We start from the raw sequence: 23,598 nt of genomic DNA on the forward strand, positions 1-23,598 counted from the left end.
TTTGTTCACTCGGGATACCTGAATAGATTGCAATGGAGGGCACGACAGATTAGAGGCAGGCTTTCGTCGAGCGCACTGGGTACATCCCTGAAGCAAGGTAGCAATGTCCCCTGACATACTCAGCCAAAAAAAGTCCACACTGAGCGTTGCAAGGGTTTTCTAAACCCCGAGGTGCAACAAACGCTCGTGTGTGTCCCACACGACCCTTCCTCGCAAGGATGTAGGCTCAACCAGCTTGTACCTCAGATCGCTGCCATCCCAACGCATGAGTAGGCCGTCCCTGAGGACAAGGGAGATGGGACCCCCAGAGGCCTCCCGCCTGTAGCGCTCAGGGGCCCGACGGCGCATCGCAAGGAGGGAACTGTCCTCCAGCTGAAGGCGGCCCCACTCGATGGAGCTGAGACCCAGAAGGGCATCGGTGGCAGAGCCAGCAAGGGGGTCCAGAGGAGAATCAACTGACCCTTCGGCCGCCCCTGCAAAGGAGGAAGACGCATTAACGGTGGCTCGTTTACAGTGGCCCGACCCCGTGAAGCAGACGCATCAGTCCGGACCATACATACGCGACAGTGCATCAGCGTTGCCATGGCGGACGCCCATCCGGTAAACGACCATGAAGGAAAAGTCCTGTAGGACCTCCAACCATCGGGAAAGCTGGCCTGATGGCGGATCAACCTTAAGGGCGTTTTGTAGAGCAGCATGATTGGAGCGCACGGTATACTCTCTCCCGTACAGGTAAGGCCGGTATTGTTGAATATTATATACAATAGCCAGCAGCTCTCGGCGGGTAACACAATAGCGTTGTTGGGCAGGCGACAAAACCCGACTGCCATAGGCGATGCCGTCGACGATCTAGGACAACACCCCCCCCCCCCCCCCCCAATGCCGGTATTGCTGGCGTCCGTATCCAGCAGGAAGGACGCGGAGAAATCAGGGTAACTCAGGGGAGGGGCATTCACCAGACCGTCGTGGAGAGCGTCGAACGCAGCCTGTTCAGCCGGCTCCCACTGGAATTTCGCTCCCTTAGCCATAAGTGCGTGGAGTGGTTTGGCGATTGACGCAAAGCCCACACTGTATAACAATAACCCTATGTCTCCTTACTTTGGGCCACCCTTTTTAACAAAAAAACGTGTGTTATGACTTTTTGCCAACCTTGTATAAATAACCCTACGTGAAGGGACGAGACTGTCTGTCCTACCAGACAGTCTCGTCCCTTCACCTGATGAAGGCCGCTTGTGTTGTGGCCGAAACGTCGTGAGAATATTATTGTGTTATTTTATTTTATCAATTTATTATTTTATTCTCATTCTACGTGACTTTACCGAAAGAACCAAAGAAGATAAATCATTGCAGTCACGAAAGCTTTAAATCGAAATATAATCTATTAAGTGGGAGGGGTAAACTGGCTAGTGACGTCATGTCATCTCCCCCGCCGCGTTAATCCGCGTGACGTCACGAAATCCCGGAAAGCTGCTCGCCACTGAACTGGGATCCGAGGTGAGAAGTTCACATCGTGGTGGTGGTCGTGGTTTTTGGTGGTGGTTGTTTTTGTTTATTTAGGTGCAGCCTCGCTTCTTCGATTGTTCTCCTCAGGATCTCAATTGAATGTAGCAGCGGGTATGGAATAGACGTCCAGGTTGGAACGTTACAAAGTGTGGCCTAGCCATGCTGGGCTTGCCTCCTGCCATCGCCTGATTGTATTTGCTTTGATTTTTGTTAATTTTTATTTATCCTCACCTGGCTGACTACTTGAAAACCATGTTTTAAACAAAAACAAATTATACTATTTTGAGCTCTATATCTTTGAGAAGCGACCTGCTCACAACGAAATGGCTTGTGTGTAAATTTACATCAGCCAAATACTCTAAATGCGACCACGCAGAAAGAGAGACACGCAAACTCCAAATAAACACGCGTCAGCGTCGGGATACAACCCACAACCTCCTGTATACCGGGCGATGTAGTGCAAATCTCGCCAGCTAGGTGCACACTAGAGTGCTTTATCACACTGAGTCTCTTTACTTCAGTTCAGGAGCGTCCTGCCGAGTTGGTTTGGCAGTCGGGGGGAGGGGCGATGCTTTTTCGCGTATTCCTGATCGAGTAAACTGGAGGCATTTCTCTTCTTTGGTTCTTTCGGTAAAGTCACGTAGAATGAGAATAAAATAATAAATTGATAAAATAAAATAACACAATAATATTCTCACGACGTTTCGGCCACAACACAAGCGGCATTTGTTCAGCATTGCAATATTTGGACGATACCAGTCCAGAAGTTTATTTCAGAGTCAGAATAAGTTTATTTTCCGAGTGAAGTCCATTGAACTAAGAAACTTATTTTCAAGGGCGACTCAGCCGGCAGACATCAAAGCATTTAATTATAATTAAGCTCACTCACTGGCCCACTCATCCATCCACTCACTCATCCACCCTCCCACCCACCCACTCTATAACTCGCTCACTCATCCATCCACTCGCTCATCCACCCACTCGCCCACACAAGCACACTCACCTACTCACACTCTCCCACTCGCACTCTCACTCGCCCTCCCACTCGCCCTCCCACTCACCCAAACTCACTGGCCCACTCAGTCAGAAGTGAATTTCACGAGTAACACCCATTGAGCTTAGACGCTATTTTTATTAAGGGCGATATGGCAGGCAGACATCAACGCATTTCAAAATTACAGGTTTACTAAAGAAACTTAATAGCAATTCTGTTGTAAAATTACATTCCCACTGAAACTTTAGTGATTATTAGAGTCAGTTTAAGCGAGGTTTTAGATGGCAGAATTGAGATGCCAAAAACGAAACGTGGTTCCAAACCTTTGGGCAGTGAAATCTGGAAAACTTAACAAACATTCGGGCATACAGGAACCCCTAGACTCGCACAGAAACCCACAGACTTGCACACAGACCCACAGACTCACATAGACAATCAGATGCACGTCGCAGATTTTTCGGATTGTCCAATGGTTTAATAACTAAAATAAAGAGCAAATCTATGGAAACATTCTTGTAAATAAAAATATCACGTGGTTGATACAGACATGATGTTTGTGTTAAATTATACCACAAGAATGTGTGATTAATGCAGACTTAATGCTGCCTTGCAATAGGTATCTGTTTTCAAATTGGACGATGTACTTTATTCATTTCTATTCATTTTTTCGTGAATTGCTTACCTTTCGATTTAATGCTTTCGTGAGTGCAGTGATTCATATTCTTGGTTCTTTCTGTAAAGTCACGTTGAAGGGAAACAAAACAATAAAACAAATATATAAAACAATATTCTCACGACGTTTCAAATCGCTCTCCGTGGTGCTAACGTTTAGAAATAATTAAATACATTGGTACAAACCGCCACTTCTTTCAAATGTTCTTGCCGATGGTTTTCACACCTGATGATAACTGCTTGTGTTGCAGTCGAAACGTCGTGAGAATTTTATTGTTTTATATATTTGTTTTATTGTTTTGTTTCCTTTCAACGTGACTTTACCGAAATAACCAAGAATATGCTTACCTTTCATCTATTTTTCACTCCTATCGTTTTTTGTATGTTGAACTTCTTTCACACCGTACGTATCCAACCATGTTTGTTTTTGTAACTTTCTGACCCGCCTCGACTGGACACCTGTGACATTCCTCCAGAAGACAGATTCTGATTTTAAAGATTCTGATCTTAACACCTGTCTTATTGCCGAAAAGGTTGAAGCCTTTTCTTCTTTCATCAAAATAGTTGCATCATACATTTGTAAAGGAGTTCCCGACGACTCACTCGGAGGCTAAGGTAAGGTAGGGGCTTCCGCCAAGGTTTTATTACAAATCTTTAACAATACACAGGGGTGAACAACTCCCCAGGGGTTAGGGGTCCCGGGCTAGGTCCCGACACAGCCGGCTGCCCTGTGCTGTCTCCTCTGCCCCGGCCGTGGGATCAACCAACACGGCCGAGCGAGGAGCACAGCCACGTCTAGCCTGGCACTGTGCTCTCCCCTATCCCTACCCTCTTGCCCCTGGCTCCCCGTTCCACCCTTCTCCGACCCTACTCTCCAGCTACGACCCCGCTTACATCACCGGGTCCCCCTTTTATCCTTAAGGAGCCGTGACGTCACTCTGCTGCCCCGAGCGCATGACGTGACGTCATCGCCCTGGACAGCACAAGTGATGCCACTTCCCCATTCTACTCCTCTACATTACCCCCCCCTGTGAAAAAAAACAGCCGACCCGGCTGCAAGAAAACCCCAACCTTAGGGCAACACGGCATCCCAGGCATCACAATAACAACAACCAAATGAACGGGAAAAAGTAAGACGGCTTATTCCGGCCGGCAGTGCCGAGCGGGCGCCGGGGCTGGGTCCGACAAACGGCCGCCCAGGCCATCACCGGAGCCGCCTCCCCCTTGAATGGGTATGCGCTGCCGGCCCGCTTCCTCGTGTGGCGTCCGCCGCCGGTGCAGGTGGGCTGTCCGCAGGCAACAGGCCCACCGCCGTAGCCTCCGGTGGCCGGGGGGTCCCCGCCGGCGCTACTTGGAAGGGCCCTGGGGGCACACAAACAGGGCGAACGCCGCCCCCGTCAACAGGACCCGGCCGGACAGTCACGACGGACGCATCACCCGCCGGCCGCCCCGGAGTTGGGGGTGGATCCCCCAGGGTAGATGGAATATAGCGTTTGAGCCGGGACGGGTGCACTATCCACCGCCGGCGTCCGAACCGAATCCGGACGCACTGCAGCCGGGGGACTTCCACGACCTCAACGGGACCCTGCCAAGGGCGGTGCAATTTGGCAGATGTGCCAACCGAGACCTGGGGACAATGCAGCCACGCTTTCTGGCCCGCTACCCACGGGAGGCCCGCTGCATGGTGTTTGGGCAGCCGCTCATTAGCCGCCTGCCGGCCGGCGGAATTCTCAGCAGCAGCCTGCCGTGCCTCGCGCAGCCGGTCAAGCGCGACTTTCAAAGGGACCGGCACAGCCGACCCCTTCCTGGAGGATCCCACGTCCAGTTGGACGTGCACCGGGGGCTCCGGCTTCCTCCCGTACATTAAATAAAAAGGCGAAAATCCCGTTGAGGCGTAAGGAGCCAACCGATACGCTTCCAAGACCCCCGGGACGAACAGGTCCCAGTCCGATTGAGACGTGTTCACATGGTGGCACAGCATGGAAGTGAGGGTGCGGTTCAAGCGCTCTACCATCCCGTCCGATTGGGGGTGGTAGGGGGAGGTGCGGATTTTCTTGGTGCCAAGGAGGTCACACACCTCCTTGAGTAGCTTAGACGAGAAATTCCGCCCCTGATCCGTCAACAATTGTTCCGGCGCACCCTTGTCCAACACGTACCCCTGGACGAACGCCTCGGTGATAGAAGAGGCCGACTGATCGACCAAAGGCCACGCCACAGGCCAACGTGTGAGGTACTCAACGTCCACCAAGAGGTATTTATGGCCCCGTTGGGATGCAGGGAATGGGCCCAAGATGTCGAGCGCCATGAGTTCATTAACGCGAGAAACCTGGATGGACTGCAGCGGGGCCCGGTCCTGGACAACTGGGGCCTTCCTCCGCGCGTAGTCGTGGCAACCCTTCAAAATCAGTGGCACGTCACCCTCCACACCTGGCCAGTAATAGTCCCGCTTAAGGGTCAATAGGGTCTTGTGGTAGCCAAGGTGCATAAGCTTCTCGTGAATGGCTCGGGTTAATTTACCACGTAGGCTAGTGGGCACAACCACGCAATAGCGTTCCAATTGGGCATCCCAACGCATGAGGAGTCCGTCATGCACGGCGATCGCTGGGGCCGCCGACGAAGCTGAACCCCGGGCCGTACGTCCGACGCGTCGCCGTAGCTTCAGCAGAGAGGAATCCTCCATCTGCAAGCTGGACCATACCTCCCGGGGGAGTCCCAGGCCGAAATCTGCGGATGTCGCCGCACCCGGGGGGGTGGCCGTCGCGGCCGACGCGACCAACTGGGCCGCGACGTCCCCTGGGGCCTTGCAACGGCTAGAGCCCAGGGCGCAAGCACACCTGCTGCCTGCCGGCAATCTGGACAAACCGTCCGCATTTTTATGCAGTGCCCCCTTTCTGTGGATTACGTCAAAGGGGTAATTCTGGAGCACCTCGAGCCAGTGGGACAGCTGACCCGAGGGCTGACCAATCCTCAGCGAATATTGCAGGGCCGCGTGGTCGGTTCGGACTGTAAACCGCCTACCGTACAAGTAGGGCCTATACAATTGAACAAAAAAAACTGTGGCCAAAAGCTCCCTCCGAGTCACGCAGTATCGCTGTTCCGTCGGAGGCAGAACCCGACTGCCGTAGGCTACCACCCTCTCCACCCCGTCGACCACCTGGGCCAGGACTGCCCCAATGCCCATGTCGCTGGCATCGGTGTCAAGCAGAAAGGGCTTCGAGAAATCGGGGTACCCCAAGGGCGGCGCATCCGCCAAGGCCGTGCGAAGCGTTGCAAAAGCAGCCTCCTCCTCCGCGCCCCAGTAAAACCTTTGGCCTTTGGCGGAGAGGGCGTGCAGCGGCTTCGCAATCGTCGCAAAATCGCGGACAAACCGGCGATAGTACGATGCGAAGCCGACGAAGCTACGCACCTCCACGACAGATGTGGGAGTCGGCCACGTCCGGACACAAGCCGTTTTCTCCGGGTCCGTGGCGACACCTGACGCACTAACAATGTGTCTTAAATATTTCACCGATGGTTGTAGCAAATGGCATTTCTGGGGTTTAAATTTCAAGCCCGCAGCGCGCACTTTGACGAACACAGCCTCGAGGCGTTGCAAGTGCTCGTCAAACGTACGCCCAAAAACAATAACGTCGTCCAAGTAGATTAAACAAGACTCCCACTGCAGCCGCGACAAAACCATCTCCATGAGATGCTGGAAGGTGGCTGGGGCCGAATGAAGACCCATAGGAAGCCGATTGAACTCGAACAGCCCCTGGGGCGTGCGGAACGCTGTCTTGGGTCTAGAGGCTTCGTCCAGCGGCAATTTCCAGAAGCCGGAGAGCAAATCTAGAGTCGAAAAGAACCGCGCGCCCGAGAGGGCGTCCAGGGAATCATCCATGCGAGGCAATGGATATGCGTCAGTCACCGAGATCTTGTTCAATTTACGGAAATCAATGCAGAACCGGAGACTCCCGTCCCGTTTCTTGACTAGCACAATGGGGGCACCCCAAGGGCTAGTGGAAGGGGAGACGATGTCCGCCGCCAACATTTCGTCGACAGCCGAGCGGACATGTTCCTTTTCCGCAGGGCTAAAGCGGTGGGAATTAAGCCGAATAGCGGCTGAGTCGCCCGTATCTATGTGGTGTTCCAAAAGAGTAGTGCGACCCAGATCAAACTTACTTTGGCTAAACACATCGGTGAACCTCTCGATGAGTTCGCGGAGTTACTGATGCTCCCCGGTGGACAACGAGGCATTCTCGTCGCACAACGTGGTGATCCACGATGCGTCGGAGTCCCCCGCACGCATCACGCCCGCCACGACTCCTCCATCCGGGGCAGCGCTCTCGGGTGGGGGAGCCGGGGTCGCGTGCGCCAGGACGGCACCGGCCGGGATTACGATTGGCGTGGGCCCCGAATTGAGGACCTGTAGAAAAAGGTCCTGGCCCCCCGACACGGCCGTCAAGGCGCCCACCAATCCCATCGTTCTTGAAAAGTAACTCGACGGGGACAGGAGGATACCTGTCTCCGTGGAGCCCCCTTCGAGCGGTCTGCACAACCTAAGGGGTAGCAAGATTTGTGATGCCGGCAGCACGGTCACTGCCGCCCTATTCAAGGCCCGCACACTGGCAACCAAGGGAGACAGGACGGTAGGCGATTGTAGGAATTGCAGCCGCCTCCCTGACGGCAATTCCACACAGCCCTGGTCAACGAGAATTCGAATGGGCATTCTAGACAAAAAGTCGGTCCCCAAGAGGCATGGAACTGCCAAGGTCTTGGAGACCAAAATAGGCCCGGCCAACTCAATCTCCTCCACCCGAACCGATGCTATAACTTGGCCCAATATGCCCAAACTGCTGCCGTTCGCGGCGACACAAGCCCCACGAACCGGCCCTAACGGACCGACGCTGCAGGATAGGAGCTTGAAAATGGCCTCTGAAATAATGGTGACAGACGCCCCCGTATCCACCAAGAGGCGAACTCGCGCCCCCTGCACGCAACCCGCCAACGCTGAGGAGCCAGCAGCTGTCGCCACCATCCGATGCGCCAGCGCGTTCCAGTGGCGGGTCAGCCTGGGCCATCCAGTGGGTGACAATGGTGGTGCACCCGACCCCTCGACGACAACCACCTGACGATGAACCCTAGCCCCGCTAGATGCATGAGGTGAGGGGGGCGGCCGTGCGGGTGATGCGTCGCGACTCGCCTGGGGCCCTGGGCTCGATGCCGATGAAGGTCCGGGAGGAGTTGGAGCCCCCTTGCTGAAGGCCCCCGGGGCATTCCTACACCCCCGCTCAATGTGGCCCTGCTGACCACAGCGGAAGCAGGTCACCGTGGCAGTGTCCTGCGGGCGGGAAGGTCCCGGCTGCCCCCGCTGCTCCGGACGGCGACCACCCGCCCCCCTCCCGCGATGACCGGGCATCGCCAGGGCCGCGAGGGTGTCCACACCCTGAGAGGCGGCCTCCTCTTCTGGCGCCGGGATCCCCGCGCACGCCGCCATCCGGGGCTGTTGGCAGAGGGAGAGGTGCGCCTGGATGTTTTCGGCCACCGCCAACGACGTGATCTGGCGATCGCTATTTATGGATAAAGCGATCCCCAGCTCACGTGCCAGGTCGAGTAGCCGTTCCAGGGCCATCGAGTCCAGCGCCCTGCCCTGTATATCAGGGTATGCGGCCTGTGCCAAGGCCAGGAGCGAGCAGCGGAAAACCAATAGAGATTCCCCCTCCTCCCGCCGCCGTAGTGAAAACTTCTGGCGTGCCCTGGACGGCGGCTCGAGTACATCGGCCATCCGGAGGTACACTGTCGGAAGCGTAGCCTTATCGGCCGGGGGAATGGACTTGAAGACCTGCATCGCCTTCTCGTCCAGGTAGGTCGGAAGGGCCCCCAACGCCTCCTCCATGGACCAGCCGACCGACATATACGCCGCGTCGAACCGGTCCTGGAAGGCCAACCAGTCGCCCACTTTCGTAACAAACGGCGCGATGTGGGGTAACCGGCGCAGCCCCTGGCCGCGCGGTGCGGCGAGGTATGGAAGCCCCCCGACTCCCGCGAGCCACCCTGCAACCACAGCGTGGTGCGGCAGCGTTGCGGCCCCCATAGGCCACGTCGAAGACGCAGCAAGGTGCGGTGGCGCTGCGGCCCCCATAGGCCACGCCGGAGACGTGGTGGGTGACGGCAGAGTTGCGGCCCCCATAGGCCACGCTGGAGGCGCAGTGGGTGGCGGCAGAGTTGCGGCCCCCATAGGCCACGCCGAAGACGCGGCAAGGTGCGGTAGCGCTGCGGCCCCCGTAGGCCACGCCGGAGGCGCGGTGGGTGGCAGCAGAGTTGCGGCCCCCATAGGCCACGCCGAAGACGTGGCAAGGTGCGGTGGCGCTGCAGTCCCCGTAGGCCACGCCGGAGACGCGGTGGGTGGCGGCGGAGTTGCGGCCCCCATAGGCCATGCCGAAGACGTGGCAAGGTGCGGTGGCGCTGCGGCCCCCGTAGGCCACGCCGGAGACGCGGCGGTATAACACGGCCCCGCGGTGGCCCCTGCGGGCCACCCCGCAGGCGCGGCGACGGATCGATCTGCAGCCGCAGCCACGGCAACCTCCTGCGATGCGGCGAGGGGCGACGGCGTTGCGGCCTCCCCGGGCCATGCCGTAGACGCGGCGAGGTGTGGAGGCGCCACAGCACCCACAACCCACCTGTCCGCGGCGCCGTACGGAGCCGCGGTGCCGGCGTGCGTGCCTGCGGCGGCCTCCGCATCCGCGGCATCCTCCTGTGACGCGGCGTGGTGCGGCAGCGTTGCGGCCCCCGTGGGCCATGCCGGAGACGCGGCGAGCAGCGGCCGCGTTGCGGCCCCCCCGGGCCACGCCGTAGACGCGGCGAGGTGCAGAGGTGCAGCAGCGGCCGCCGCCAACCCTGCCGACGCGGCGGGATGCGGAGGCGCACTAGCGCCCGTGACCCACCTTGAAGGCGCGACAAGGTGCGGGCCCGCGGCATCGCCAACGGCCAGCCCCGCGGCCCCGCCCGCGACGAGGGCCGGCGGCGCTGCGGCCTCCGTGGGCCACGCCGCAGATGCGGCGAGGTGAGGAGGCGCAGTAACGCCTGCGAGCCACCTCGCAAATGCGGCGGCATATGGATCCGCGGCCCATCCCGCAATTGCGGCAGAATCCGCGGCCTGGCTCGCCGGTACAGCGAGGTGCGGAGCCGCGGCAGCGACATCCGCGGCAGCGACATCCGCGGCAGCGACATCCGCGGCAGCGACATCCGTGGCAGCCTCCGCGGGCAAGCTCGCAGCCACAGCGAGGCGCGGAGCCGCGGCAGTGACATCTGCGGCAGCGACATCTGCGGCAGCCTTTGCGGCCAAGCTCGCAGCCACGGCGAGGTGCGAATCCGCGGCGGCATCCGCAGCCGCATCCGCGGCCGCCACGGCCGCAACAATGGCTGCCGCTTCCGGCGTCGCAGCGGAAATTACGTCCGCTTGCGGCTCCCCCACCAACATGGCCGCCACTTCCGGCGGCGCATGAAAAATGGCGCCAACTTCCAAATTGGCGGGCGGCAAAGCGGCGGGAATCCGCCGGTGCCACGCGGAGTGTGGGCTGGGTGGGTGCGTCCGCGCTCCCACCTCTGTAAGGGCGGCGGTGAGCTGCTCGATCGCCCGCAGGAGCAGCTGCGACCACTCCTCGGCATCGCTCCCCGCCACCGGCGGTGGTGCGCTGGGACCCCCAGCCGCCGACACCACCTGCCCCGCTGAGTCCATCTCCATGGCAACGGACTGCCCCCGGGTCGCAGCCGGAGCCTCCCCGACGTCGTCAGCACTCTCCCGGCGTCCTGCCGGTGGATTCTTACGCCGCCAGCCCGATTTAGGCATAGCGACGGCAGCGTAACCACTCCTGACACCAGTTGTAAAGGAGTTCCCGATGACTCACTCGGAGGCTAAGGTAAGGTAGGGGCTTCCGCCAAGGTTTTATTACAAATCTTTAACAATACACAGGGGTGAACAACTCCCCAGGGGTTAGGGGTCCCGGGCTAGGTCCTGACACAGCCGGCTGCCCTGTGCTGTCTCCTCTGCCCCGGCCGTGGGATCAACCAACACGGCCGAGCGAGGACCACAGCCACGTCTAGCCTGGCACTGTGCTCTCCCCTATCCCTACCCTCTTGCCTCTGGCTCTCCGTTCCACCCTTCTCCGACCCTACTCTCCAGCTACGACCCCGCTTACGTCACCGGGTCCCCCTTTTATCCTTAAGGAGCCGTGACGTCACTCTGCTGCCCGAGCGCATGACGTCACGTCATCGCCCTGGACAGCACAAGTGATGCCACTTCCCCATTCTACTCCTCTACACATTTAAACCATGACACCAGTACACAATGGTCTACTCATGAAAATTTACGCGAGAAATAATGACTTTAATATCTATATGGCAGCATATGTTGCATGTTGGTGTGTATAATATGCCTGCAATATTAATAATACAATTATTAACATTTGTGAAGTGCTGCATTTCATCCGTTGATCCCACAAATCCGTACCGTGTATAAAAAGTACAAAATATACACATCCTGCAGTGTAAACAGCCAACACTCAAAGGCGGGCAAAGCTTCATTTACCCACTAACTCAATCACTCACTCACTGGATGACCCACTCACTTCCTACTCAATAAGTCAACTACTCACCCATTCCATTACCCAATCACTCACCCACTCGCTCAGGTAAATGGCAAAACTAGGCAGGGGATGAAGACCAGTTTACAAAGGTGATTTTTTAAGATAGACTTCAATATATATATATCTGATTGTCTTATTAATCAGAGTGGCCGCTTCATTTTACCAGAGTGGCGAACCCGGAATATTGTGATTGGTGACATTTGCAATGCGTGGGAAAAACCTTCTCTGGAACTGGGAGAGGAGGCAGTTTGACTGGAAGGTTCTGCAGTCAGTCGGTGTATGTTTCTTTGCACTCATACTGGTAGAGCTCACTTAGTGGCGATTGGTAATGTAACCTACAGCGCGCTGCACTACGAACCAGGCAACATGAGTTTGATTCCCACTCACCGTACGCCTTTTGGCGCCTTTTGGCGTCCTTGGGTCTAACACCGTTTAAAATGCAGCAAGTTGGCACAGTGGGCAACACAGGTGATGCATCTGCCAGTCATCTCAGTCATCCCCTGATACCTGGATCATTCCCATGACCTACTGGCAATTGCTCCACACTTACATGGCCTCAATTCGCACCTATCATGGCATGACCACTGTAATGATGTTACTACCAGTTAGTGGTGAATGGTAGCTGTTTTATTTGTATAATCTGTTAATGATCCATGTGAAACATATCTGTATGTAAGAGTGTATCGACATGCGGAGTGGAGGCACATTTGTTCGTCCACTGCATTATGGAGCCAACATTCAGAGTTGTATTATTGCTGACAGCAGACATGATTGACAAGTGATAGCTTAACTTATTGTAGGCCTCTGCTGGGTTGATTGTTCCTAGGTTAAGTACTTGGTGAAGAGTATAAGCATCTGTACTGAGCAGATGAAAGCAGCCAGGCATGGTTCTAGCTACAACACCACCACCTTCACTGTTCCAGTGCGTGAGAGTATATTATACGCCTAGGTTTAATCAAAGAAATGAAGTTTTTCTATTACATGTGTTAAATAAGCTCCTTGGAGACATCCATTTTCAGGGGAGTAGAGCTTTATTTCTCCGAACGTATATACAGTCCAAGTGTAACGACTGCCACCCTCGCAATCGCTATGTCTATCTTCAGCCCCGACGGTTTCCACCTAGTTGATACCTGAACAGTCAACCCCGATGGTTTCCACAGTCGGCCCCACCGTCGTCCACCTCTGGTCGTGAATCAGTCCCCGAGTAAGCGCCCCAACCGCGGGCCTTGCTCCCCCTTATATACTCGCACGCCCCCCCTCCCACTTTACTATAACATGTGTGTCCCTAATTAAATTATACTTACAGTGCCTTCCGGTCTGCTGTTTCCAATCAACACAACGTGCACCTTCTGGAACCTTCTCTTGTACAGTCCCCGACACATGGAACGTTTCATAAGCATGGAAATCACAGCACATGAAGCTGAAATTACATCTGTTCATTCAAGCATTCAATCAAATCTGAGCCTGGCTTCGGACTTACAAGTTGCGATTGAACATTAATTTGTCCATTTTATAATATTTCTTCCAAATGTGAATAGTTTAATTTTTAACACTTTGCTATTTTTATGAGATTTTTGCAATAGTTAACATTTGTTCAATAGCCAGATACAACCGAAATTCTGTACGTACGGGTTATCATTGATATTAAATATACTTGGGCCTCCAGGCATTATACTGACGACTTGCCTTACTATGCCAGGCCAACAGCTGATTGTCAATAGGAGCAAGTGCCGTAAATCAGCCTGTGTGATAAATTTGAGGGTGATTTTTTTTGTATTTCTCGTTAATGTTTGAGTGTTCTTGTCCATGTAATATGTGAATATCACGTGTGACTGTATACATATGCATTTCTATGCTTCTATGCTGACATTGCGTGGATTTCACTGTTTTCTGTCTGCAGCTGCCAGTTCCTCTGCCACTTTGCTGGACAGAATTGGTCATATGGAGCGAAAACAATCAGCGGGAGAGAAACCCTTCAAGTGCACTGTGTGTGGGAAGGCGTTTGCACATGCATCAATTCTTCAGGTCCACCAGAGAACACACACGGGAGAGAAACCCTTCAAGTGCACTGCGTGTGGGAAGGCATTTGCACGGTCATCAAATCTTCAGGGCCACCAGAGAACACACACGGGAGAGAAACCTTTCAAGTGCACTGCGTGTGGGAAGGCGTTTGCAGACTCGTCACCTCTTAAAAGACACCAGAGAATACACACAGGAGAAACACCCTTCAAGTGCATTGTGTGTGGGAAGGCCTTTGCACAGTCATCAGGTCTTAAAGCACACCAGAGAATACACACAGGAGAAACACCCTTCAAGTGTACTTTGTGTGGTAAGGCATTTGCACAATCATCAACTCTTCAGGGCCACCAGAGAACACACACGGGAGAGAAACCCTTCAAGTGCACTGTGTGTGGGAAGGCGTTTCCGCAGTCATCGCATCTTAAAATACACCAGAGAAGTCACACAGGAAAGACACCCTTCAAGTGCACTGTTTGTGGGAAGGCCTTTGCAAAGTCATCCCATCTTAAAACACACCAGAGAATACACACAGGAGAAACACGCTTCAAGTGCACTGTGTGTGGGAAGGCGTTTGCAGAGTCATCACGACTTAAAAGACACCAGAGAATACACACAGGAGAAACACCCTTCAAGTGCATTGTGTGTGGGACGGCCTTTGCACAGTCATCATATCTTAAAATACACCAGAGAATACACACAGGAGAAAAACCTTTCAAGTGTACTTTGTGTGGGAAGGCATTTGCACGGTCATCAAAGCTTCAGGGCCACCAGAGAACACACACAGGAGAGAAACCCTTCAAGTGCACTGTGTGTGGGAAGGCATTTTCACAATCATCATATCTTAAAATACACCAGAGAAGTCACACAGGAGAGACACCCTTCAAGTGCACTGTTTGTGGGAAGGCCTTTGCAAAGTCATCCCATCTTAAAACACACAAGAGATTACACACAGTAGAAACACCCTTCAAGTGCACTGTGTGTGGAGAGGCCTTTGAACAGTCATCACATCTTAAAACACACCAGAGAAAACACACAGGAGAGACACCCTTCAAGTGCACTGTGTGTGGGAAGGCGTTTGCATATTCATCAATTCTTCAGTGCCACCAGAGAACACACACGAGAGAGAAAACCTTCAAGTGCACTGTGTGTGGGAAGGAATTTTCACTGTCAACATATCTTAAAAAACACCAGCAAACACACACGGGAGAGAAACCCTTCAAGTGCACTGTGTGTGGGAAGGAATTTTCACTGTCAACATATCTTAAAAACCATCAGCGAACACACGTAGGAGAAAAACCCTTAAAGTGCACTGTGTATGGGGGGAAGGGTTTTCGACAGTTAGGGGATCGAAACAAGCATCAAACCATTCATCAGGAAATTAATCTGAAATCGGCTTGTGAAAGTCAAAGTGCTGCAATGAGTCCATCCCTCATGAAACAAGAACCAGAAAAACATTTGAGATGTGAAACGTGGCCAGAAGTGAAGGCGAAATGTCAAGAAGTGAAAATAAAATTTGAATCAGTGAAGGTGAAAAGTGAAGTGACAGTAAAGTCTGAAGAAGTGATAGTGAAATGTGAGGATGAAGATTCAACTTCAAAATCCGACCTTCACGTTGATCGAGGCAGCGTTAAGCTGGAGGAGACTGTGGACTCTGAGGCAGAGCGAGGCAACTCCCAGCAATTTGTGGATGTGGAGGTGTGGGTGGATTTTTTAGGCAATACTGAGTCAAATGGAGACCAAGTAGATGTGCATCATTGAGCTTAGGATAACGAAGTTCCAATCCATTCACAGGCCTTTCCCATAATAGAGGTTTTTTGGGTTAGATCGCGTAAATATGTAAATGTGTCATTAAAACCCGCCACCACCCGACACAGCCAACTAGTAAGGGTTGTCACGTAAACAGAACATGCCAATTCATCACGTTTCGCCAATCATTACAACTAGCTTCATCAGGCGACAGCCAGATTTGTGCCTTTCTAATTGCAAGGGTTTAACCTCCATGTGGTCAATAAAGGCAGCCTGAAGCTGGAGGAGGCTGTGAAATGAAACCCAGCAGTTTGTGGAGGTGGACTTTTTGGAGGATGCAGAGTAGGAGCGGCATGCATGTGTGGACTTGGAGGTTGGGTAGATCTGTAAGCAGGAGTGGGAGACAAAAAAGCTCCACAGCATTCAACGTGTTTATAATAATTTTTATTAGTAATTGGCGCTTGCATTAATGTGTTATTTCTTTCTCACTGTACGTAGCCAATCTTGCTAATCAAAGGTGAAATGCTTCAGCAACTACAAGCGGCTTGTATCATATTTCATCTCAATTTTTTGACAGCTAGCCCAAGTGGCAGCTGTCCCTTTGTGGTAGAAGGTGACTCAGTACCGACTTGCACGTGGACATGAGCCTGTCAGTTGGGTGGAGCCATGATTAATGTGTAACCCCAGTCGGGTCATTTGTGGCTAATCTTTCTAATCTGGCAAATTTTGACCCTGACACCATGAATGTTGAACATCTACTGTTAAGCAGATTTTTGGTCTATTGCTGCAGTAATCATGAGGGTTGCCGGACAGATGTGAACCGAACACGAGTTTAGAGCTGACGGAAGAAGTATCGCTCAAGTCATTCTATCCTGAGTGCCAGCTCCCACCAGCAGCTCCACCGAGCAAGGGTGTCCGCCACCAGCGAACGAACTGCACGCGCAATCGGGCATCGACAAAGAGCACGGGGCAGGAGGGAGCGCGTGCAACGCAGCTCCTCTAGCAGTGGAAGGAGTCTGCTGCTGTCAGCGGACCAGCGGCAAGCGTGATCGAGCATCTTCAAGGACGAGCAGCGTGCCAACGCAGCTACTCCAGCAGTGGAAAGAGCCTGTATCTGCCAGCCGACGGGCAGCTAAGCCGACGCCCCGAGCAAGAAAAAGCAACAAAGCTGTTTGTATGACCCTCCCCCACACCCACACCCTCATGACGCATCGCCCGGCATCTGCTTTACGCAAATAATTGAACAAGTGGCAAAGAAGGCACACAACACGCATATCGGGACAAATAAGATTGTTCCAAAAGTATCTTTGTGTTTCAAGAAGGGTTGCCATTCCAAGGTGGTGCATTAAATATCAACTGATCGTGAAGAACATTGCTGCCCATTGATTTACGTGGATACGGTCATTTAGAAGTATTTTAGTTGTGCGTTTTTTTCATTTTAATTGCATAATCTTACAAATGAATTAATTGATAACTACTCTTGCTTTCGGGACATGTTTCTTTATTGCCCTTCGTATGAATATGGTTGCATGAATTTTTAATGACTTTTCCTCTCGCCGTGTATACTCGCGTACTCTGAGAAATAATCGATTGTACTGTTACCCAGTTAACAAACGACCATTGAGGGTTAAATGTATGGATCAATGAGGGGAACATCTCCTGGAGTACTGTGACAATTTCAAGCATGAGAATTTGCATATTAGAGTGTTAAGGTTTTGTTTAGAAATTAAAATTGCTTAACACAGAAGTGTTTGAGTTTCTTTCGTGAGTTCATGCATAATAATCTTAATTATAAGAACTGTATCCTGCGGTGAGATTTGAATTTGGAGACCTGACATAACGCACTAATACATAATCAGTAAATGTTAAAGCGAGAATAATTGTATTATACCGATTGATAATACGAACCTAGACAACGAAGCAAAGTTTATTGTGGCGTACTTAAAGCACACCTGCATAACTTCATACGATTCGTTGTCTTATCCCGATTGATAATACTACCCTCAACAACGAGGTTTAGCCTAATTGTCATAACTGCGTACATTAGTATAACCTCACACAGCATAAATTAATACGATTATCTCTCTAAGTAGCATAATGTATGCACATAATTACATAAATTAACATGATTTCGGATATTTACGCATTTTTTTAAATTCCATTTAAATTGTATTATTTTAATTAAATTTTCATACCCGGCATATACAACAGTACAGTAAATGCGCTGTAATGTGATGCAGTATATTTCAATGCAATTATTGAATGTTGGCGATGTGTCTCTTGATAATTTAGAGTTATAATTTTAACACATGATCTGATTCTGAGCATACACAGCAAAAGCTCTTATCCAGCATCCATGGGGAATCAAGGGTGCCAGTTCATCAAATGTGCAGCTTGTCTGAGAGGAATACTTTATGGTTCAGCAAAATTTTCCAATGTAAAAACATTTTTTCATGAAGAAATTAAGCATACAATTTAACTGATATTCAAAAGAATTTACTATTTTGCAGAAGTACTTACCAGTCATTTGTACAGCATTTTAAGTTTACTGTAGAGAAGCAGTGGTGCTGTTTAGATTACAGTGTCCAGTAGTGCAGTACTGTATGTTCAAGTACAGTGAAACAATTAGGTTAGGCAGCCCACCACACGATCACAATGGCCGATTGCAGATTGCAATTGCGACTCCATTTGTGCCACCACTCGGCAACGTCATGAAGCACGCTGCAAGATGCCAGAATTTTTCTCGATACGTGAAGTAATATTTATATTGCCGCTTGACAGATGCCGGTTAATAGAGCATTCCGGATGGTAAAGTACGTGATAGAGATTTTGCTGTAAGTACCATTTGGTATTAAATGGTCAAAAATGGAATGTCCTAACTAGACGAATGTTTGTTTTGACTGTAACCTGTGCAGGACATTTACATGACTGCTGTTTTTCATGTGATACAGGGTCAATGATATTTTTTGTAGCTTAGGATTCATATCCCCCAACTCAGTGTTCGTCTTCGAAATCACGAATATAGTACACACAAGGGAAACACTGAAATGTTACATAAAGGAGATATTTTCTCCACAACGCTAATTATGTTGTCTTTTCATACCTAATAAACGTGATTTTTTTTGTCTGCCTGTCTGTCTGCGTACGCCTATCTTAACTTTTAACTGACAAACTGTTGGGTTTACATTTCAACAAAGTACACCTACAACAAACTAAGCCCCCTGACGAAAACTCGCTATTTGTTTTTGCCCTTGGTCCAATGTAAACTAATAAAATCACAAACTTTCGTTCTATCGGTCAAGTCACGTAGGCGTAAAATAAATCACGACGTTTCGGGCGCAACACATGCATCCGTCATCAGGTGTGAAAGCATGGTCTGTTGCCGAGGCAGACTTTTAAAAGGTTTGAAATGGGTGTAGCCCAAGGGTCATAAAGAAGGGTGTCCGGGGCTAGTGATGTTAATGTGAGAAATTAGCATGTAACCCCTGCTATGTATGGAAAAGGGATGGTTTTGGTTGGATCCTCAGAAGGTTGTCTCCGCATGGCTGGGGAGACAGCTTTGAGGATTTGAGGATTGTACGATCCGAGTATCTGTTCATCCTGAGGGCTTCATGTACATGCTCCAACTCACTGACTACGTGGTGCTGGTCGAAGATACAAAGGGCCCTATGGTGTCGTGTTTTGATGAGGAAATTCTTCTGGGCTGAATGATTGGTGGTGGGAATCAGGCTTTAGATAGGCATCCGTGTGGGTGTCTTTCCTGTAGACCGAATGTCCCAACGAGCCATCAAGTCTTTTCTCGATCAAAACATCCAGGAATGGTAGCTTGCCATCCTTTTACACTTCCATGGTGAATTTAACAGACGGGTGTATGGAATTGATGTGGTTGAGAAATTGGTTCAGTGCTGGCAGGCAATGTGGCCAGATGACGAATGTGTCATCCACGTATCTCTTCCACAAGGAAGGACGTAGGGTGGATGTCTGCATGGCATCTGTTTCAATTTTCTTCATGAAAACATTCGCTACCACTGGCGATAAGGGAGAACTCATTGGAGTGCCTTCAGTTTGTAGAATGTACCATTCCAGGTGAAGTATGTGTGGGTAAGGCAGTGCCTTACCAAAGTTGGTACATCTGGTTTCCGTCCTTGTTGGACCAAGTCTTCAATGATTGCAATGGCGTCAAATACAGGTACATTGGTGAACAGAGAGACTACCTCGAAACTGACAAGAAAATCATATGGAGACAGTGAGATGTCCTTGATTAGAGAAACCAAGTGAGCTGAGTTTAGTACAGCTGAGGTGGACTTGCCCATGAAAGGAAGCAGGATCTCAGAAAGAAATCGGGCCAGTTTGTAGGTGAGTGAGTTAATGGTGGAGGTGATGGGATGGAGCGGGGTACCTACTTTGTGGATTTTTGGAAGGCTATATAATCTGGGTGGTCAGCAGCCGAATATTTTAGGGAGCTCTGCTTGGACTGATCGATTAGAGAAGTCGATTTTGTGATGATAGTTGTTTTTTTTAGGCGGTTGGTGGGATCTCTATTGATTTTGATATAACTGCCATCATTAAGGTCCTGAATTTTGTTGTAACTGGTTTTATCCATGATGACAGTGGCATTGCCCTTGTCGGCTGAGAGGATGACAATGTCATCTCCGTTTTTTCATTTAGATAGTTCAAAACGCTCGTTTTGCTGATGTTGCTAATGGTTTTCTAAGAGCGTTTTTGAGGATAGCGATTTCAGATCTAGCAACGTCTTCCGGGATGTGTCCAAAACCATTGAAGGCTACGTCGACCTGGGCAATTATATCATCCACTGGGATGTGTTTATGGGTTACTGTGAAATTCAATCCTTTGGCTCGTACTGATTTTAGGCTGTCCGAAATTGGGATGTTACTTTGATTTATGACAATCTTGTTAACATCTAACTTTTTAACATGTGGCTCTGGCTTTTTTGACAGGAGGTTGAATTTAGCGATCAAGTTAACTTTACGGTTGGTTGACATTGAAGTAGCAGAAGAAACTGTCATGTTATCTACATGGTCCCAATCAGAAGTGGACATCTTATCTGTTAGTTTTAAGTGTGATTGTAAGAAAGTCTTCTCTAAATTATCAAGGTCAAATCGGAGCAATCTTATTCTCTCTGAGATTAGCGATAGGCTAGCTTTGAACAAGATCTGTTTAGCGTTAGGAGACGTGACAGCAGCAGATGTGTAAATGCGACCGGTATTGTTATCGCAGCATCTCTTGAGAAAGGTTAGCGACTCAATCAGGTGAGCCTTGTCTCGCAGTCTATTAAAAGCTCTAACAGATGTGTGGAAACCCTTTTTAATAAGACGGTTCAATCTTGATTTGAAGCTTTCGTGACTGCAGGAATCCATACTCTTTGGTTCTTTCGGTAAAGTCACCCATTTCAAACCTTTTAAAACAGTCTGCCTCAGCAGCAGACCATGCTTTCCCACCTGATGACGGACGCTTGTGTTTCGCCCGAAACGTCGTGATTTATTTTATTTTATACCTACGTGACTTTACCGAAAGAACCAAAGAGTATGGATTTCTGCAGTCACGAAAGCTTCAAATAAAATCACACTTTGTAACAATGTACGCTGATCATAATGATAACTTTGAGCATGTGCCAAATCATGCTTCTGCGCATGCATTTGTAGTGACATTGCCGGATGTCACCATACTGTAGTGCAGTACCAGGCATAGAGGAGTACGGTGTGTGTGTGCCGGCCTGAGGAGAAAGTCGGGTGAGGTCATGGCAGCCTGGGTGACCCGAGAGGACACATGACCGGACGGGTTGATGGGGGGCCCCCAGAGCGGGGTGTGAGGGTTCCCCGGGAGGGTTCTGGAAGGGGGCGTGGCCAGGGGCGGAGCGCCGGCCACGCCGCAGGGGATATAAGCCAAAAGAAACCCTTCGTCTTCGATCTTCGGTCTCCAGTCTTCAGGCACGCGGACCAGGCAGCATGTTGGCGGTCCTGGTCTGAAGTTGTTAGTTATCCCATAACCTGTGTAGTTAGCCGGGGTGGTCACCACCCTAGTTTGTTATCTCGTTAAGAGGTAGAGTTACCCCGTTGTGTTCATAAATGCGCTGCCTCCAAGTTTAAGTGTGCGACTCAGGTGAACCCACTGCATATGGAAACGCCAACTCGCCGTTGCCCCTAGCAACGCAAATAAGCTTTCTGAGCGGCGACGGGAGGGAGGTTCTCCGCGTTAAAAATTACAAAACAAATCAAGCACAGTTGCTGCTGCACAAGCACACGCTGAGGTAAATCCTGAACAGTGTGATGTCCCCCCCCCCCACCCCAATGTGCATTTTCTTCAATAGATAATACAAAAGTCATTAGATACTACTGGAGAGTCAGTAGATTCTACTATAGAGTCAGTATATACTACTGTAGTCAATAGATACTACTATAGAGTCAGTAGATACTACTGCAGTCAGTAGATACTACTGTAGTCAGTTTAAACTACTACAGAGTCAGTAGATACTACTGTAGATAGTAGATACTTCTGGAGAGTCAGTAAATTCTACTATAGAGTCAGTAGATACTACTATCGTCAGCAGAATCGACTATAGAGTTGGTAGATACGACTGTAGAGTCTCTAGATACTACTTATTTTATTGTATGTATGGTGTGTAGGTATATTTACCCATTCTTTCTATTACTTTTTGATTCAGGACTTCAGAAAGGGTGTTCTCATTTTGTTGATGGACAAATGGACAAACGGAACACCGGGCTTTTTTAATAGCTTAGTATTTGTGTATGTCAGTTTAACACGTAGGCTTTCACGACCAATATTTATAATAGTTAGATCGCGTAAATATATAAATGTGTCGTTAAAATCCGCCAGCACCTGACAGCCAACTAGTAAGGGTTGTCACGTAAACAGAACATGCCAATTCGTCCCTTGTACAGCACACCGGTATGTTGGATAGCCAAGACACAACATTTACAATTTGAGTACGGCGTTTCGCCAGTAATTACAACTAGCTTCATGAGGCGACAGCCAGATTTGTGGAGAAGTCTGTTTCGTTACTTATATAGAGGCGTAGATGTGGTGACTTCGCTTCTGCGCTCTTGTGCAAAGTGAGGGGGGGAGGGAATAACTGAGTCAACGCACATTATGCACGTGCATTATGCGAGCCCTTTGATCAGATAGCTACCGCCTCATTGCTGCGTGGAAGCGAATCATCAAATAATAGATTATTTAATTGCATGCCTATAAAGGGTAGCATACTTCAAAAGGGATTACCGTTGGTACGGCTATTTTAATACACAAAATAAGACAAGGTGAAAGACCTCGCATAATGCACATACATAATGTACATTGACTCAGTAATCCCCTCCCCCCCCAAGACTTTGCACAAGAGCGCAGTAGTGTGGTGACCACATCTACACCCCTATATAAGGAACGAAGCAAACTTCTCTACAAATCTGGCTGTCGCCCGATGATGCTAATTGTAATTACTGGCGAAACTTCCTACTCAGATTGGAAATGTGGCTTGGCTCTTCAACACACCAGTATGCTGTACTAGTGACGAATTGGCATCTTCTGTTTAAGTCACAACCCTTACTAGTTGGCTTTGTCGGATGGTGGCGGGTTTTAATGACACATTTATATATTCACGTGATCTAACCCAAAAAAAAACTCATGGATTTGTGTATGTTTATGTTATGTGTTTTTTTTACGAGAAGACAAGTTTTGAAATTCATATATTTTTCCACCGGGTAAAGTTGGGTACTTCCTCCTAGTGCGTTCTATAGTTTTGCATCAAACTAGGACCCACGTACTGTGTAATAGAAATGGTAGTTGCTGATACACATCTATCTGTGTGGTGGCAAACATTGGGTGAAACTTAGCTGCTTATGAGAGACTAGAAACCCGTAGGGCTGGATGTTCGTGGTAAAATCTTTTTTTCTGCTCATCTGTGATTTTTCATAGTAGGAAGATAATTATTCTAAGAGGGAGATCAAGAATGTGAAAATATGACCGATTTCATAATAGCCTCGGTTTCACTGTATTTTAATTTCTGTAGAA

The 23,598-nt window shown here is 50.4% G+C and overlaps 1 protein-coding gene across 2 annotated transcripts; it reads left to right on the forward strand.

The window, feature by feature from the left end:
* The first annotated feature begins 1,392 nt into the window (after positions 1–1,392).
* LOC142905319 (uncharacterized) lies at positions 1,393–18,690 on the forward strand. 2 transcript variants are annotated; one of them, XM_076055781.1, is made up of 2 exons: positions 1,393–1,494; positions 13,691–18,690. In XM_076055781.1, the coding sequence occupies exon 2, from the start codon at positions 13,732–13,734 to the stop codon at positions 15,565–15,567; it is 1,836 nt and encodes a 611-aa protein (XP_075911896.1). In that variant the 5' UTR covers positions 1,393–1,494; positions 13,691–13,731; the 3' UTR covers positions 15,568–18,690. The 2 variants fall into 2 exon arrangements, with proteins under 2 accessions (XP_075911896.1, XP_075911898.1); XM_076055783.1 differs by lacking the exon at positions 1,393–1,494 and adding an exon at positions 12,222–12,321.
* Positions 18,691–23,598: the final 4,908 nt, after the last annotated feature.

This window comes from Petromyzon marinus, chromosome 72 (assembly GCF_048934315.1).
Source record: "Petromyzon marinus isolate PM22_M1 ecotype Great Lakes invasive population chromosome 72, UKy_Petmar_22M1.pri1.0, whole genome shotgun sequence".
NCBI lineage: Eukaryota > Metazoa > Chordata > Hyperoartia > Petromyzontiformes > Petromyzontidae > Petromyzon > Petromyzon marinus.

Excerpts from the sequence above, each read along its gene's own strand:
- LOC142905319 (XM_076055781.1), top strand. The coding sequence starts at position 13,732 with ATGGAGCGAAAACAATCAGCGGGAGAGAAACCCTTCAAGTGCACTGTG.